This window comes from Leuciscus leuciscus (genome assembly GCF_965113295.1).
Source record: "Leuciscus leuciscus genome assembly, chromosome: 1".
In the NCBI taxonomy this organism is placed as follows: Eukaryota; Metazoa; Chordata; class Actinopteri; order Cypriniformes; family Leuciscidae; genus Leuciscus; species Leuciscus leuciscus.
Window position 1 is genome coordinate 789,977 of NC_138725.1, and position 14,462 is coordinate 804,438.

The 14,462-nt window shown below is 42.4% G+C and overlaps 2 protein-coding genes across 3 annotated transcripts in view; one reads left to right on the top strand and one right to left on the bottom strand.

Annotated features, from left to right (window-relative positions):
- LOC309480234 (uncharacterized protein) overlaps window positions 1-14,462 on the bottom strand; it is a 157,470-nt gene that overhangs the window by 134,268 nt on the left and 8,740 nt on the right. The window lies entirely within an intron of this gene.
- Window positions 8,546-13,760, top strand: LOC309480222 (uncharacterized protein). The gene is made up of 3 exons (XM_082144634.1): window positions 8,546-9,358; window positions 10,107-10,275; window positions 12,962-13,760. Exons 1-3 carry the CDS (start codon window positions 8,620-8,622, stop codon window positions 13,089-13,091), a joined length of 1,038 nt encoding a protein of 345 aa, XP_082000760.1. The 5' UTR covers window positions 8,546-8,619; the 3' UTR covers window positions 13,092-13,760.

Sequence of the window (14,462 nt, forward strand, 5' to 3'; positions counted from 1 at the left end):
GGGTGTGTGTGTGTGTGTAGTGTGTTTCCTCTCAGTGTGTTCTGAGGGACAGTGTGTGTTATCTCAGAGAGGGTTGTGTGTGTGTAGTGTGTTTCCTCTCAGTGTGTTCTGAGGGACAGTGTGTGTTATCTCAGTGAGGGGTGTGTGTGTGTGTAGTGTGTTTCCTCTCAGTGTGTTCTGAGTGACAGTGTGTGTTATCTCAGTGAGGGGTGTGTGTGTGTGTGTAGTGTGTTTCCTCTCAGTGTGTTCTGAGGGACAGTGTGTGTTATCTCAGTGAGGGGTGTGTGTGTGTGTGTAGTGTGTTTCCTCTCAGTGTGTTCTGAGTGACAGTGTGTGTTATCTCAGAGAGGGTGTGTGTGTGTAGTGTGTTTCCTCTCAGTGTGTTCTGAGTGTCAGTGTGTGTTATCTCAGAGAGGGGTGTGTGTGTGTGTGTAGTGTGTTTCCTCTCAGTGTGTTCTGAGTGACAGTGTGTGTTATCTCAGTGAGGGGTGTGTGTGTGTAGTGTGTTTCCTCTCAGTGTGTTCTGAGGGACAGTGTGTGTTATCTCAGTGAGGGTTGTGTGTGTGTAGTGTGTTTCCTCTCAGTGTGTTCTGAGGGACAGTGTGTGTTATCTCAGTGAGGGTTGTGTGTGTGTAGTGTGTTTCCTCTCAGTGTGTTCTGAGGGACAGTGTGTGTTATCTCAGTGAGGGTTGTGTGTGTGTGTGTAGTGTGTTTCCTCTCAGTGTGTTCTGAGGGACAGTGTGTGTTATCTCAGTGAGGGTTGTGTGTGTGTAGTGTGTTTCCTCTCAGTGTGTTCTGAGGGACAGTGTGTGTTATCTCAGTGAGGGGTGTGTGTGTGTGTGTAGTGTGTTTCCTCTCAGTGTGTTCTGAGGGACAGTGTGTGTTATCTCAGAGAGGGGTGTGTGTGTGTAGTGTGTTTCCTCTCAGTGTGTTCTGAGGGACAGTGTGTGTTATCTCAGTGAGGGGTGTGTGTGTGTAGTGTGTTTCCTCTCAGTGTGTTCTGAGGGACAGTGTGTGTTATCTCAGTGAGGGGTGTGTGTGTGTAGTGTGTTTCCTCTCAGTGTGTTCTGAGGGACAGTGTGTGTTATCTCAGAGAGGGGTGTGTGTGTGTAGTGTGTTTCCTCTCAGTGTGTTCTGAGGGACAGTGTGTGTTATCTCAGAGAGGGTTGTGTGTGTGTAGTGTGTTTCCTCTCAGTGTGTTCTGAGGGACAGTGTGTGTTATCTCAGAGAGGGTTGTGTGTGTGTAGTGTGTTTCCTCTCAGTGTGTTCTGAGGGACAGTGTGTGTTATCTCAGTGAGGGGTGTGTGTGTGTGTGTAGTGTGTTTCCTCTCAGTGTGTTCTGAGGGACAGTGTGTGTTATCTCAGAGAGGGGTGTGTGTGTGTGTAGTGTGTTTCCTCTCAGTGTGTTCTGAGGGACAGTGTGTGTTATCTCAGTGAGGGGTGTGTGTGTGTGTGTAGTGTGTTTCCTCTCAGTGTGTTCTGAGTGACAGTGTGTGTTATCTCAGAGAGGGTTGTGTGTGTGTAGTGTGTTTCCTCTCAGTGTGTTCTGAGGGACAGTGTGTGTTATCTCAGAGAGGGTTGTGTGTGTGTAGTGTGTTTCCTCTCAGTGTGTTCTGAGGGACAGTGTGTGTTATCTCAGAGAGGGTGTGTGTGTGTGTAGTGTGTTTCCTCTCAGTGTGTTCTGAGGGACAGTGTGTGTTATCTCAGAGAGGGTGTGTGTGTGTGTAGTGTGTTTCCTCTCAGTGTGTTCTGAGTGACAGTGTGTGTTATCTCAGAGAGGGTTGTGTGTGTGTAGTGTGTTTCCTCTCAGTGTGTTCTGAGGGACAGTGTGTGTTATCTCAGTGAGGGTTGTGTGTGTGTGTGTAGTGTGTTTCCTCTCAGTGTGTTCTGAGGGACAGTGTGTGTTATCTCAGAGAGGGTTGTGTGTGTGTGTGTAGTGTGTTTCCTCTCAGTGTGTTCTGAGTGACAGTGTGTGTTATCTCAGAGAGGGGTGTGTGTGTGTAGTGTGTTTCCTCTCAGTGTGTTCTGAGGGACAGTGTGTGTTATCTCAGTGAGGGGTGTGTGTGTGTAGTGTGTTTCCTCTCAGTGTGTTCTGAGGGACAGTGTGTGTTATCTCAGTGAGGGTTGTGTGTGTGTGTGTAGTGTGTTTCCTCTCAGTGTGTTCTGAGTGACAGTGTGTGTTATCTCAGAGAGGGTTGTGTGTGTGTGTGTAGTGCGTTTCCTCTCAGTGTGTTCTGAGGGACAGTGTGTGTTATCTCAGTGAGGGGTGTGTGTGTGTAGTGTGTTTCCTCTCAGTGTGTTCTGAGTGACAGTGTGTGTTATCTCAGTGAGGGTTGTGTGTGTGTAGTGTGTTTCCTCTCAGTGTGTTCTGAGTGACAGTGTGTGTTATCTCAGTGAGGGGTGTGTGTGTGTAGTGTGTTTCCTCTCAGTGTGTTCTGAGGGACAGTGTGTGTTATCTCAGTGAGGGTTGTGTGTGTGTAGTGTGTTTCCTCTCAGTGTGTTCTGAGGGACAGTGTGTGTTATCTCAGAGAGGGTTGTGTGTGTGTGTGTAGTGTGTTTCCTCTCAGTGTGTTCTGAGTGACAGTGTGTGTTATCTCAGAGAGGGTGTGTGTGTGTGTAGTGTGTTTCCTCTCAGTGTGTTCTGAGTGACAGTGTGTGTTATCTCAGAGAGGGGTGTGTGTGTGTGTGTGTAGTGTGTTTCCTCTCAGTGTGTTCTGAGGGACAGTGTGTGTTATCTCAGTGAGGGGTGTGTGTGTGTAGTGTGTTTCCTCTCAGTGTGTTCTGAGGGACAGTGTGTGTTATCTCAGAGAGGGGTGTGTGTGTAGTGTGTTTCCTCTCAGTGTGTTCTGAGGGACAGTGTGTGTTATCTCAGTGAGGGGTGTGTGTGTGTGTGTAGTGTGTTTCCTCTCAGTGTGTTCTGAGGGACAGTGTGTGTTATCTCAGAGAGGGTTGTGTGTGTGTGTGTAGTGTGTTTCCTCTCAGTGTGTTCTGAGGGACAGTGTGTGTTATCTCAGAGAGGGGTGTGTGTGTGTAGTGTGTTTCCTCTCAGTGTGTTCTGAGTGACAGTGTGTGTTATCTCAGTGAGGGTTGTGTGTGTGTGTGTAGTGTGTTTCCTCTCAGTGTGTTCTGAGTGACAGTGTGTGTTATCTCAGTGAGGGGTGTGTGTGTGTAGTGTGTTTCCTCTCAGTGTGTTCTGAGTGACAGTGTGTGTTATCTCAGAGAGGGTTGTGTGTGTGTAGTGTGTTTCCTCTCAGTGTGTTCTGAGTGACAGTGTGTGTTATCTCAGAGAGGGTTGTGTGTGTGTAGTGTGTTTCCTCTCAGTGTGTTCTGAGGGACAGTGTGTGTTATCTCAGTGAGGGGTGTGTGTGTGTAGTGTGTTTCCTCTCAGTGTGTTCTGAGGGACAGTGTGTGTTATCTCAGAGAGGGGTGTGTGTGTGTAGTGTGTTTCCTCTCAGTGTGTTCTGAGGGACAGTGTGTGTTATCTCAGTGAGGGGTGTGTGTGTGTAGTGTGTTTCCTCTCAGTGTGTTCTGAGTGACAGTGTGTGTTATCTCAGTGAGGGTTGTGTGTGTGTGTGTAGTGTGTTTCCTCTCAGTGTGTTCTGAGGGACAGTGTGTGTTATCTCAGAGAGGGGTGTGTGTGTGTAGTGTGTTTCCTCTCAGTGTGTTCTGAGGGACAGTGTGTGTTATCTCAGTGAGGGGTGTGTGTGTGTAGTGTGTTTCCTCTCAGTGTGTTCTGAGGGACAGTGTGTGTTATCTCAGAGAGGGGTGTGTGTGTGTAGTGTGTTTCCTCTCAGTGTGTTCTGAGGGACAGTGTGTGTTATCTCAGTGAGGGGTGTGTGTGTGTAGTGTGTTTCCTCTCAGTGTGTTCTGAGGGACAGTGTGTGTTATCTCAGTGAGGGGTGTGTGTGTGTAGTGTGTTTCCTCTCAGTGTGTTCTGAGGGACAGTGTGTGTTATCTCAGAGAGGGTGTGTGTGTGTAGTGTGTTTCCTCTCAGTGTGTTCTGAGGGACAGTGTGTGTTATCTCAGTGAGGGTTGTGTGTGTGTGTGTAGTGTGTTTCCTCTCAGTGTGTTCTGAGGGACAGTGTGTGTTATCTCAGAGAGGGTGTGTGTGTGTAGTGTGTTTCCTCTCAGTGTGTTCTGAGTGACAGTGTGTGTTATCTCAGAGAGGGGTGTGTGTGTGTGTGTAGTGTGTTTCCTCTCAGTGTGTTCTGAGGGACAGTGTGTGTTATCTCAGAGAGGGTGTGTGTGTGTAGTGTGTTTCCTCTCAGTGTGTTCTGAGTGACAGTGTGTGTTATCTCAGAGAGGGTTGTGTGTGTGTGTGTAGTGTGTTTCCTCTCAGTGTGTTCTGAGGGACAGTGTGTGTTATCTCAGAGAGGGTGTGTGTGTGTAGTGTGTTTCCTCTCAGTGTGTTCTGAGGGACAGTGTGTGTTATCTCAGTGAGGGTTGTGTGTGTGTGTGTAGTGTGTTTCCTCTCAGTGTGTTCTGAGGGACAGTGTGTGTTATCTCAGTGAGGGTTGTGTGTGTGTGTAGTGTGTTTCCTCTCAGTGTGTTCTGAGGGACAGTGTGTGTTATCTCAGAGAGGGTTGTGTGTGTGTGTGTAGTGTGTTTCCTCTCAGTGTGTTCTGAGGGACAGTGTGTGTTATCTCAGTGAGGGTTGTGTGTGTGTGTAGTGTGTTTCCTCTCAGTGTGTTCTGAGGGACAGTGTGTGTTATCTCAGAGAGGGGTGTGTGTGTGTGTGTAGTGTGTTTCCTCTCAGTGTGTTCTGAGGGACAGTGTGTGTTATCTCAGTGAGGGTTGTGTGTGTGTGTAGTGTGTTTCCTCTCAGTGTGTTCTGAGGGACAGTGTGTGTTATCTCAGAGAGGGTTGTGTGTGTGTGTGTAGTGTGTTTCCTCTCAGTGTGTTCTGAGGGACAGTGTGTGTTATCTCAGTGAGGGTTGTGTGTGTGTGTAGTGTGTTTCCTCTCAGTGTGTTCTGAGGGACAGTGTGTGTTATCTCAGAGAGGGGTGTGTGTGTGTGTGTGTAGTGTGTTTCCTCTCAGTGTGTTCTGAGTGACAGTGTGTGTTATCTCAGAGAGGGGTGTGTGTGTGTAGTGTGTTTCCTCTCAGTGTGTTCTGAGGGACAGTGTGTGTTATCTCAGAGAGGGGTGTGTGTGTGTGTGTGTAGTGTGTTTCCTCTCAGTGTGTTCTGAGGGACAGTGTGTGTTATCTCAGAGAGGGGTGTGTGTGTGTGTGTGTAGTGTGTTTCCTCTCAGTGTGTTCTGAGTGACAGTGTGTGTTATCTCAGTGAGGGGTGTGTGTGTGTAGTGTGTTTCCTCTCAGTGTGTTCTGAGTGACAGTGTGTGTTATCTCAGTGAGGGGTGTGTGTGTGTAGTGTGTTTCCTCTCAGTGTGTTCTGAGGGACAGTGTGTGTTATCTCAGAGAGGGGTGTGTGTGTGTGTGTGTAGTGTGTTTCCTCTCAGTGTGTTCTGAGGGACAGTGTGTGTTATCTCAGTGAGGGTTGTGTGTGTGTAGTGTGTTTCCTCTCAGTGTGTTCTGAGGGACAGTGTGTGTTATCTCAGAGAGGGGTGTGTGTGTGTGTAGTGTGTTTCCTCTCAGTGTGTTCTGAGTGACAGTGTGTGTTATCTCAGAGAGGGGTGTGTGTGTGTAGTGTGTTTCCTCTCAGTGTGTTCTGAGTGACAGTGTGTGTTATCTCAGTGAGGGGTGTGTGTGTGTAGTGTGTTTCCTCTCAGTGTGTTCTGAGGGACAGTGTGTGTTATCTCAGTGAGGGGTGTGTGTGTGTAGTGTGTTTCCTCTCAGTGTGTTCTGAGGGACAGTGTGTGTTATCTCAGAGAGGGTTGTGTGTGTGTGTGTAGTGTGTTTCCTCTCAGTGTGTTCTGAGTGACAGTGTGTGTTATCTCAGAGAGGGTTGTGTGTGTGTAGTGTGTTTCCTCTCAGTGTGTTCTGAGTGACAGTGTGTGTTATCTCAGAGAGGGGTGTGTGTGTGTAGTGTGTTTCCTCTCAGTGTGTTCTGAGTGACAGTGTGTGTTATCTCAGAGAGGGTTGTGTGTGTGTGTGTAGTGTGTTTCCTCTCAGTGTGTTCTGAGTGACAGTGTGTGTTATCTCAGAGAGGGTTGTGTGTGTGTAGTGTGTTTCCTCTCAGTGTGTTCTGAGTGACAGTGTGTGTTATCTCAGAGAGGGGTGTGTGTGTGTAGTGTGTTTCCTCTCAGTGTGTTCTGAGGGACAGTGTGTGTTATCTCAGAGAGGGGTGTGTGTGTGTAGTGTGTTTCCTCTCAGTGTGTTCTGAGGGACAGTGTGTGTTATCTCAGAGAGGGTTGTGTGTGTGTGTAGTGTGTTTCCTCTCAGTGTGTACTGTTTTGAGAGTTGTGTTGCTCTGAGTGAGTTTTGCAGGTGATGTAGCTCCAGTTGTGCTCACTGTCGTTTAGCAATCGAAAAAAAACTGTAATATTTGAAATTTGACTCGATCTTTAACTCTCTGGCTTTTTTCCATGTCTGCCAGCCAGGCCTCCCACCCTGTATTGGCCATGATTTGTTTGAGGGTGTTGTGGCATACGACCTTGCCATTTACATCAACTATTTTGTCAAGGTGAAGAAATTCTTCACATATTCCCAACTTAATCGTAGGATTAGGCAGTTTGGCTATCAGGGATCTGATGGTAATTCTACACCCTCAGAAGTTTCTGAAAAGGGTGTAAAACTAGGTGGCCAGGCAGCAGAAAACTGGTCTTTGCTGAGACTTCTCCCTCTTATAATCGGGGATAGGATCACAGATACAGAGAATCCAGTATGGCAGCTGACTGTCCAACTGAAAGAGGTAGTGGAATTAATTTGTGCCCCTAAAATATCAGCACCACAGATTGCTCTGCTCAATGTTCAGATACGTGACTATCTAGAGGCAAGGAAAGAAATGTTTCCTGCGCACAAATTGAAACCAAAGCACCATTACCTCACTCACTACCCTGCACTGATACTGAAATTTGGCCCTCTCATGCGGTTGTGGACAATGAGGTTCGAAAGCAAGCATTCATACTTCAAAAGATGTGTGCGAAGAACACAACATTTCAAAAATGTATGTCAAACACTTGCCAGAAACCACCAGCTACTACAAGCCTACTTACATGCAGGCTCTTTTTTTGCACCTTCATTGGTGGTGAAGAACTCCACTCCTTTCCACGCTGAACTGTACAGCAATGCAGTGCGCACTGCTGTAGGAGAAACTTTGGTCAAGGAAACCAATGTTGTGGCAAGTACAGAGGTACAGTGGAAAGGCACTCAATACAGAAAGGGGTTCTTTCTTTGTCTGAGCCACGGTGAGTCAACCGAATTCGGACAAATTCAGCTTATACTGGTGAAGGAGGAGAAGCATGTGTACTTTATTGTTACACCTCATAATGTGTCATATTTAGCGGAGTTTGGACTTTATGAAGTGAAAGAGGCAAGGCAGACCATGAAGTGTATGAAAGGAGAGCTCAAACTGGATTATTATCCATTACCTGAGTACAAGCTTTTTGGGACAAGAGTCATTTCACTGAAACACAGCGTTGTTGATACAGAGTAAAGAAAACTATCAATGTGTCTTTTCTCTCCTGTATAGTTATGGATACACAGAGTGCTCTTTCCTCTTTCCTTACCTCAACACTCCCAAAACTAAGGGAACTTGACCCTTTGCTCGAGGCTCTTCAAGAATTAGGAGTTCACGACCTTGAAGACTTGAACTACATTCAAGAAAGTGACCTTCTTCATGTCCTGAAGCCAGTGGAAGCAAGGAAACTTATTTCCCATTTTAAAACCACAAGTATGTGTTTGTACTTAATGCAACTTTTAATATTAAGAACATTAGATATATGCTAATATATATATGATATATGCTTTTTCTGGTGTTCTTATTATCTCCAAATAAAGGTTTATGTTGTTACTGTGGCAAAAAAAATAAACAAGACATAACTCCACTATTGTGTGTCCTTTAAGGCCAAAGAGATGCGTTGGACAGTCTTCCCAGCAACCAACAGTCCTGTGACAGTCCTCATACACAGCCTGATGAGATGTTCCCTTCTGGTGAGTCCATGCCTATTGCACAGAATGTGACTTTTTTTGGTCTTTGCACTTATCATTAGTCTTGTCTGAAGTTTCACTATTTGGCAAGTATGTATCTTCTCTACATATGGCCATTAACTATTCTAAAAATAAAAGGGCACCATGTCTGTGTTGCTCCACTACATAACTAAACAGAACATAATTTTGTGTAATTTACTGTGATTGTTTAAAAAACAAACTAAGCCCCCAAAAATTGGTATGAAATTGTTTGGCTTTGCAGTGCATGTTGTATCATCATATTTTCATCTGTAACCTTTCAGGTGGCTACAGCTCAGCAAGTTCAAATTCACCAAGGTCAACATCTAGTTCAAGTATAGGTTGCACACCTCGTCGACCGTCTGACAACAGCTGGCATTTCAATTTTGAAATTCCATGGAAGAAGTTGCCATCTGAGCTCATCAGAAAATTAGAAGAAGGGAAGCGACCAACAAAGAGTGAAAGACTTGAAATGATACGGCTGATTATCAGTGAAATCTTAACAATATGCCCAACACCCGCGAAGAAACACCTCAGTGAGATCGCAAGAAAGATGGCAAAGGTGTATCCTGTGGCATTCACTGATGTCATTGAAGGTGAAATTGTGGGCAGTGGATATGACTCACTCACAAAACAGATGCTCAGCAGGGTGGATAACTTGAAGAGAGGAAGCACTCAACTTTCCTTAAAAAGACAACTTATTAGCACCAGTGAAGGAGAGGATACCCCACCCAGGAAGAGAAGACTAGACACCTATGGATGCATTAATTGGCAACCAATGCGTCTACCAACTGATGAAACACTGGAATCCCAGAAGCAAGCACAAGAACAGTTAAAGAAAATGTACAAAGAAAGATGCCGTGACACGAAATGTATTGAGAAAATGATGAGGACCACCTTCTTCACTCAGAGAAAAGACATTATCAATGGAATTGAGACCTCTGATTTGATAAACGATTGGCCATATTTATTTGAAATAACTGGCATGAAGACTCATTTCAAAGAGCTTACAGGCATGGACATTGATAACAAAGCCATGGAAAACAAATATGCCAGGGTTATTTCATACCTCAAGACCAGTGACAAGACAGGGAAGATGGAGACCATCTTAAGAGAAATGGAAGCATCAAGCAAGAATTTTGCAGATGTCAGTGCTGCTGGGTTTCTTCAACTACTTGTTAGATATTTCAATGAGGAAGAAGACCAGATGTTCCATAAACTGGATCAAACAATCCTGCCCTCTGAAGTGAACTGTGCGGAACTTCCAAGTACGCCATGCATTGTTGTGTGTGGTAAGTTTGAATATTTTCTTTTTCTGACATAGTTATGTTATTATATTATTATTATAATTTACTATTGGTTATTAAAGGTGTAGTTATTCTTTTTTGCCTTCTTCCTTTACATATGATGGCATGGATTATACACTGGTAGCAAAATTAATTTATGGGCATTTGCTCAAGCTACAGTCATGTAGATAAGGTTGATCAGTAAGCCAGCAGCTTGTCAGATTTGTTGAAATGCAGTTATTTGATTCATATGCAGCTAATTTCTATCTGACTAGATACTGCCTACCTGTGAAGTAGAGCTGTCCTCGATTGAAGAAATTCAAGGTCAACAAATAATCATTCAGTTGTATCGACTAATCGATTAGTTGATTTAATCGAGTTTCTCCGCAAAGAGTCATGCAAAAGCACCACTTTAATTCGTGTTTACCAGAGATGTGCACGCACGTTTCTTGGAAATAAGTCATTCAGCATGAAAAAAGCATAAAACATGCCTAATCAACTGAAGAGATCTTAGTTGACTTCTGCAACATTACCTACCCCAGATTTATACGTAATGATAATATCGTATTGTTTGTCTGGTGATTTCCACCCCTACCAATTGTGTGATGGATGTTTTTTTCATGTTTCGTGTGTTTTAGTTAAATATAATTTAACTTTACAAACGTATTGAATAATTACTGGACTTTATGGTCTTTGAGCACAGTTTGTCACAATAATACAGATCCCCTGCCTGTCTTTTGTGTGTTTACAACAGGAAATTCTCCATTGGCAGCAGAGTACTTCATGCTTTCTGTGGACCAGACCATTGTGAATGGTCACATCAATGCTTTCACTGATGCTCTTGTATTGATGTTTGCCACGTACTACTGCCTGAACATATCTTACCCAGAAGGCCAAGGAGCAACATTGGAGTTCTTGCAGAGGTGAGAAAAAAGTCCATTTAAAAAAAAAAAGTTTTTGGTATATCTTCGCAGTAATATCTTCACTAGAGAAAAATCCTCTCACCGGCCCCCGCTCCCTCTAGTGAAGATATTACTGCGCCAGGTCGAAGTGCTCATAAATACTTGCTGTGGTATTCCGCCATACAACATAGTTATCCATTTTACACACTTAGAAAAGCGCAACGTTTTGTTTTGTGTCACCGTCCTAGGTCGAGTTGCACTACGCGAGTAACTGTATTTAAATAGGGAAAACGTGGAGGTGTTTGGTAGCTTCTCTGCTTGGCCCATATTGAATGAACTGAGTGAACAAAGTTTCACGCACTGAGACGAGAGAGGTATGTATCAACTCGTCTTAGTTAAGGGAATAACATAGTTTAATATGAAAAGACGGTGGAGTATCCTTTTAATAGACTTCTTAAAAGGTACTATGTGTCATGACAAAGACATGACATCATTAACAGCATGCTAACAAGCTTAACCCCGACACATTCTGTGTGGTTATTCTACTTTTTATCTCAAGAGGCGATAGTCCGATAGTATAGCTTGTGCCTCCTCCCCTCTAGTTTCAGTTGAGATGTATATGATGCAACAGCTGTGTGTGTGGGCCTTGTGTGCCTCAGCAGCACAGTGAGCAGCAAGTCCACATTAAGCCACTTTATATTATATTTCTTTAAGTTACAGTGCCCAGTATTGTGCCAATATGCCTCCACGCTGTGCTGTGTGAAATATATGGAAAGGGCGGGTCAGATCTGAGCAGGAAATGGTTGATAGTAACAGAGGCGGAACAGTGCCTGTGTGAAAAGCCACACACAGTGTGCCAGCACAGCGCATATTGTGCTATACTTTACAGTCTGCCTCACGTCTTGGATTGATATGTGAAAGTACATACAGCAGTGGAATTATGCCTTAACATTTTTTTTCAGTTGGACACTAATTCAATATCAATATATTTTTGATATATCGTTACGTTACAGCATTTGTCACTGAACGACGTTCAGGGCACAGCCGTCAGTTTATTTTTATTCAAAGTCGAGCAGTTTAGAACACAATTGGCTGTGTTCTAAACTGCTTGTGTATAATGCCAGGACATAAAAACTACACTGCACTTTTGTTCCCATCTATATGCTGATACTGTCTGTGTTTTATCTCCTGCTGCTGTTTTTGCACAAATTTCTTACTTCAGTGAGGAATTTTCAGCAGCTACATGCGTGCTGCATGGAGGATTTTTTTTTAAATATAGTTTTTGAAAAAGTGAGTGAAGTAACATACTCGATAATGTCTGCTCATTGTTAAAACAATAATTAAGATATTACCGTAGACGATACATATCTCACACTTGGGTTAGTCTATATTAAGCGCTGTCGCGTTTCCATTACAGATTCGCACAAAACTTTTGTGTTTTTTTTTCTTCTAAATATCGATAAACTACTATTGCGAAATGACGGCGTTTCCATTAACCGATGTTATGCGACTAAAACATCATTTTTTTCCTCTCGCGATCAGTCATTCCAAAAATCATGGCAACGGACGTTGGTAGGTTTATATCACAGCCACCACCAGACTAGACATTCTAATATTATTATATCCAGGTTCAGGTTGGTGTGTGTTGGTTTTTGTCCACCTCAATCTCCAGGTGTGTGTGTGTGTGTGTGTGTGTGTGTGTGTGTGTGTGTGTGTGTGTGTGTGTGTGTGTGTGTGTGTGTGTGTGTGTGTGTGTGTGTGTGTGTGTGTGTGTGTGTGTGTGTGTGTGTGTGTGTGTGTGTCTGACTGAGTCTGTGTGTGTGAGTGTGTGTGAGAGTCTTTTTGAATGTTTGAGCGAGTGAGCCTGTGTTTGAGTGTGTCAGTAAGTTTGTGAGTTTGTGTGTGTGTGTGTGTGTGTGTGTGTGTGTGTGTGTGTGTGTGTGTGTGTGTGTGTGTGTGTGTGTGTGTGTGTGTGTGTGTGTGTGTGTGTGTGTGTGTGTGTGTTTTTGTGCGTGTGTGTCCATCTCCAGGTTTGTGTGTGAGAAAAATTTGCAACAAGAAGTCTGTGGAGCAGTCATAGCATAGAAAGTGTAGCAATGGCATAGCAATGTCTTTAAAGGGATAGTTCACCCAAAAATGAAAATTCTATCATCGTTTACTCACCCTCAAGTTGTTCCAAACCTGTATGAGTTTCTTTGTTCTGCTGAACACAAAGGAAGATATTTTGAAGAGTGTTTGTAACCAAACAGATCTCGGTCCCCATTGACTACCATAGTATATATTTTTTCCTACTATGGTAGTCAATGGGGACCGAGATCTGTTTGATTCTGTCATTCTTCCAAATATCTTCCTTTGTGTTCAACAGAACAAAGAAACTCATACAGGTTTGGAACAACTTGAGGGTGAGTAAACGATGATAGAATTTTCATTTTTGGGTGAACTATCCCTTTAAGGTATCTGACACTAAGTGTTGGCAATGGAAATGTGTACTTGTCACTAAAAATATATGATATATTTAACTTAATCCCCACCCCGGTCCCCAAACACCACACCACCGCAAATAGAATCTAATTCTGTGGGAAACACTGCATACATACAGTATGTTTTCCAATTTATTCCTGATTCGTCCTCATGTCAAGATATAAGGTATATTTTGCAGGAGTCCACATTTTATTACTAAAATTGTTTGATGTCTTTCACTTGACAGATGCCTTTTTAAGATCAACCCAGACAAGGGATCGAAAGTGGAGAAGAATTCTACCAAAAGGCAGCTGGCGGTCAGTCCGAAGGTTCTTTCCCTGATAACAAAAATATCGGACCATGAATGGAGGGAGTAAAAAAAAAAAAAAACACTTTTCAGAAGGGAGACTATTGCAATCGAATGTCCCTAGTTCTTTCTCATGCACAGTTCATGTTGTTCTCACTACTGTATTCTTGAGTGTTCTTTAATTGTTGTCAGATAGTACCACTGCGACCCAGATGAATACTGGGTACACATTGTAACCATATTTTAAGTATAGAATTGGTTCACAGTACTGGACAAAGTTATTATAGTTATTAGTTTATAGTGGATAAACTCAGTACCTTTAGTTAAGTTACTGCAATAACAGTGGAAGCAAGCATTACACTGCACCTAGATTGACTTTTATCTTATCTGAAGTACCAGACAGACTTTTAAATTGTATTGCTTGTTTTTTTTGTTTCAAGTGTTTTTATTTCACTGTGAATATTGGCTGAACCTATTGTAAACTGTTCTTGAACTTTCGCCTACAAGCAGCCAATTGTTGGACTGCTAGCAGTATGTAGCTATGCCGTTAAGCTATGTAAGCAAGTATGTTGCTAGAGCAGCAACTGTTTTCTATTCTGATCTGTTGGTCAACAGAATAAAATAATGTTGAACAGTAGTTAGTGTGTTCTGGTTCTTATTGTTAAGCTAAATCATTTGTCATTTAAGTACTGTTATAGCTTGATATTTTTTAATTTGTCCATTACATTTGCAGGTTGAATGTGTATAAATATACGTTTAGTTATTATTATCATAGTGTTATGATATTTGACAAAATTATTTCTTTGGACATTTAAAACAAAGGTAAATCCATTGTAGCCATTGTTGTATAAATTAAATATACATTATTTCTATGTAAAATTTCCTACAAAAAGTAATTATACTTAATATGCTCTAAAATTAATAGTAGATTGCTCTAATTGTACTCACACATACTTGTTTAATAACAGTATTTGCTTTTCTTTTTAAAGGCGAATCCATTGTTTTTGTGGCAAAGTATGCTTATTTAACATTGAAGATTAATTAAATATACATTATCTTTATGTAAAATTACATATAAAGAATTCTAAAATGAATGGTAGATTGCTGTAATTGTACCTAAATTCATTGTATTTATGGCAGAGTATGCTTTTTTTCCACATTAAAAATCAATTAAATACATGGGATTTATATGTAAAGTTCCATGTAAAAACTTGTAAAAAAAACCTTGATATGATCTAAAATTAAGGGTAGATTGTTGTAAAAAAAAAGCTTATTATCTGTTTTACAAAAGTATTTTGACTTTTTTTTAAAGATAAATCAAATTTTTTTGTGGGTGATATATCACTTTATTACATTAAATATTTATTAAATAAACAACATTTTTACATAATAATATATTATAAAACTCAAATAATAGTGGCACTTTTCTGTATTATAGCAG

Bases quoted from the DNA above. Each gene is read 5' to 3' on its own strand.
- LOC309480222 (XM_082144634.1), top strand. From the start codon at position 8,620: ATGGCAAAGGTGTATCCTGTGGCATTCACTGATGTCATTGAAGGTGAA. The intron at 9,359-10,106 runs GTAAGTTTGAAT...TGTTTACAACAG, and splicing joins GCCATGCATTGTTGTGTGTG to GAAATTCTCCATTGGCAGCA. The intron at 10,276-12,961 runs GTGAGAAAAAAG...TTCACTTGACAG, and splicing joins ACATTGGAGTTCTTGCAGAG to ATGCCTTTTTAAGATCAACC.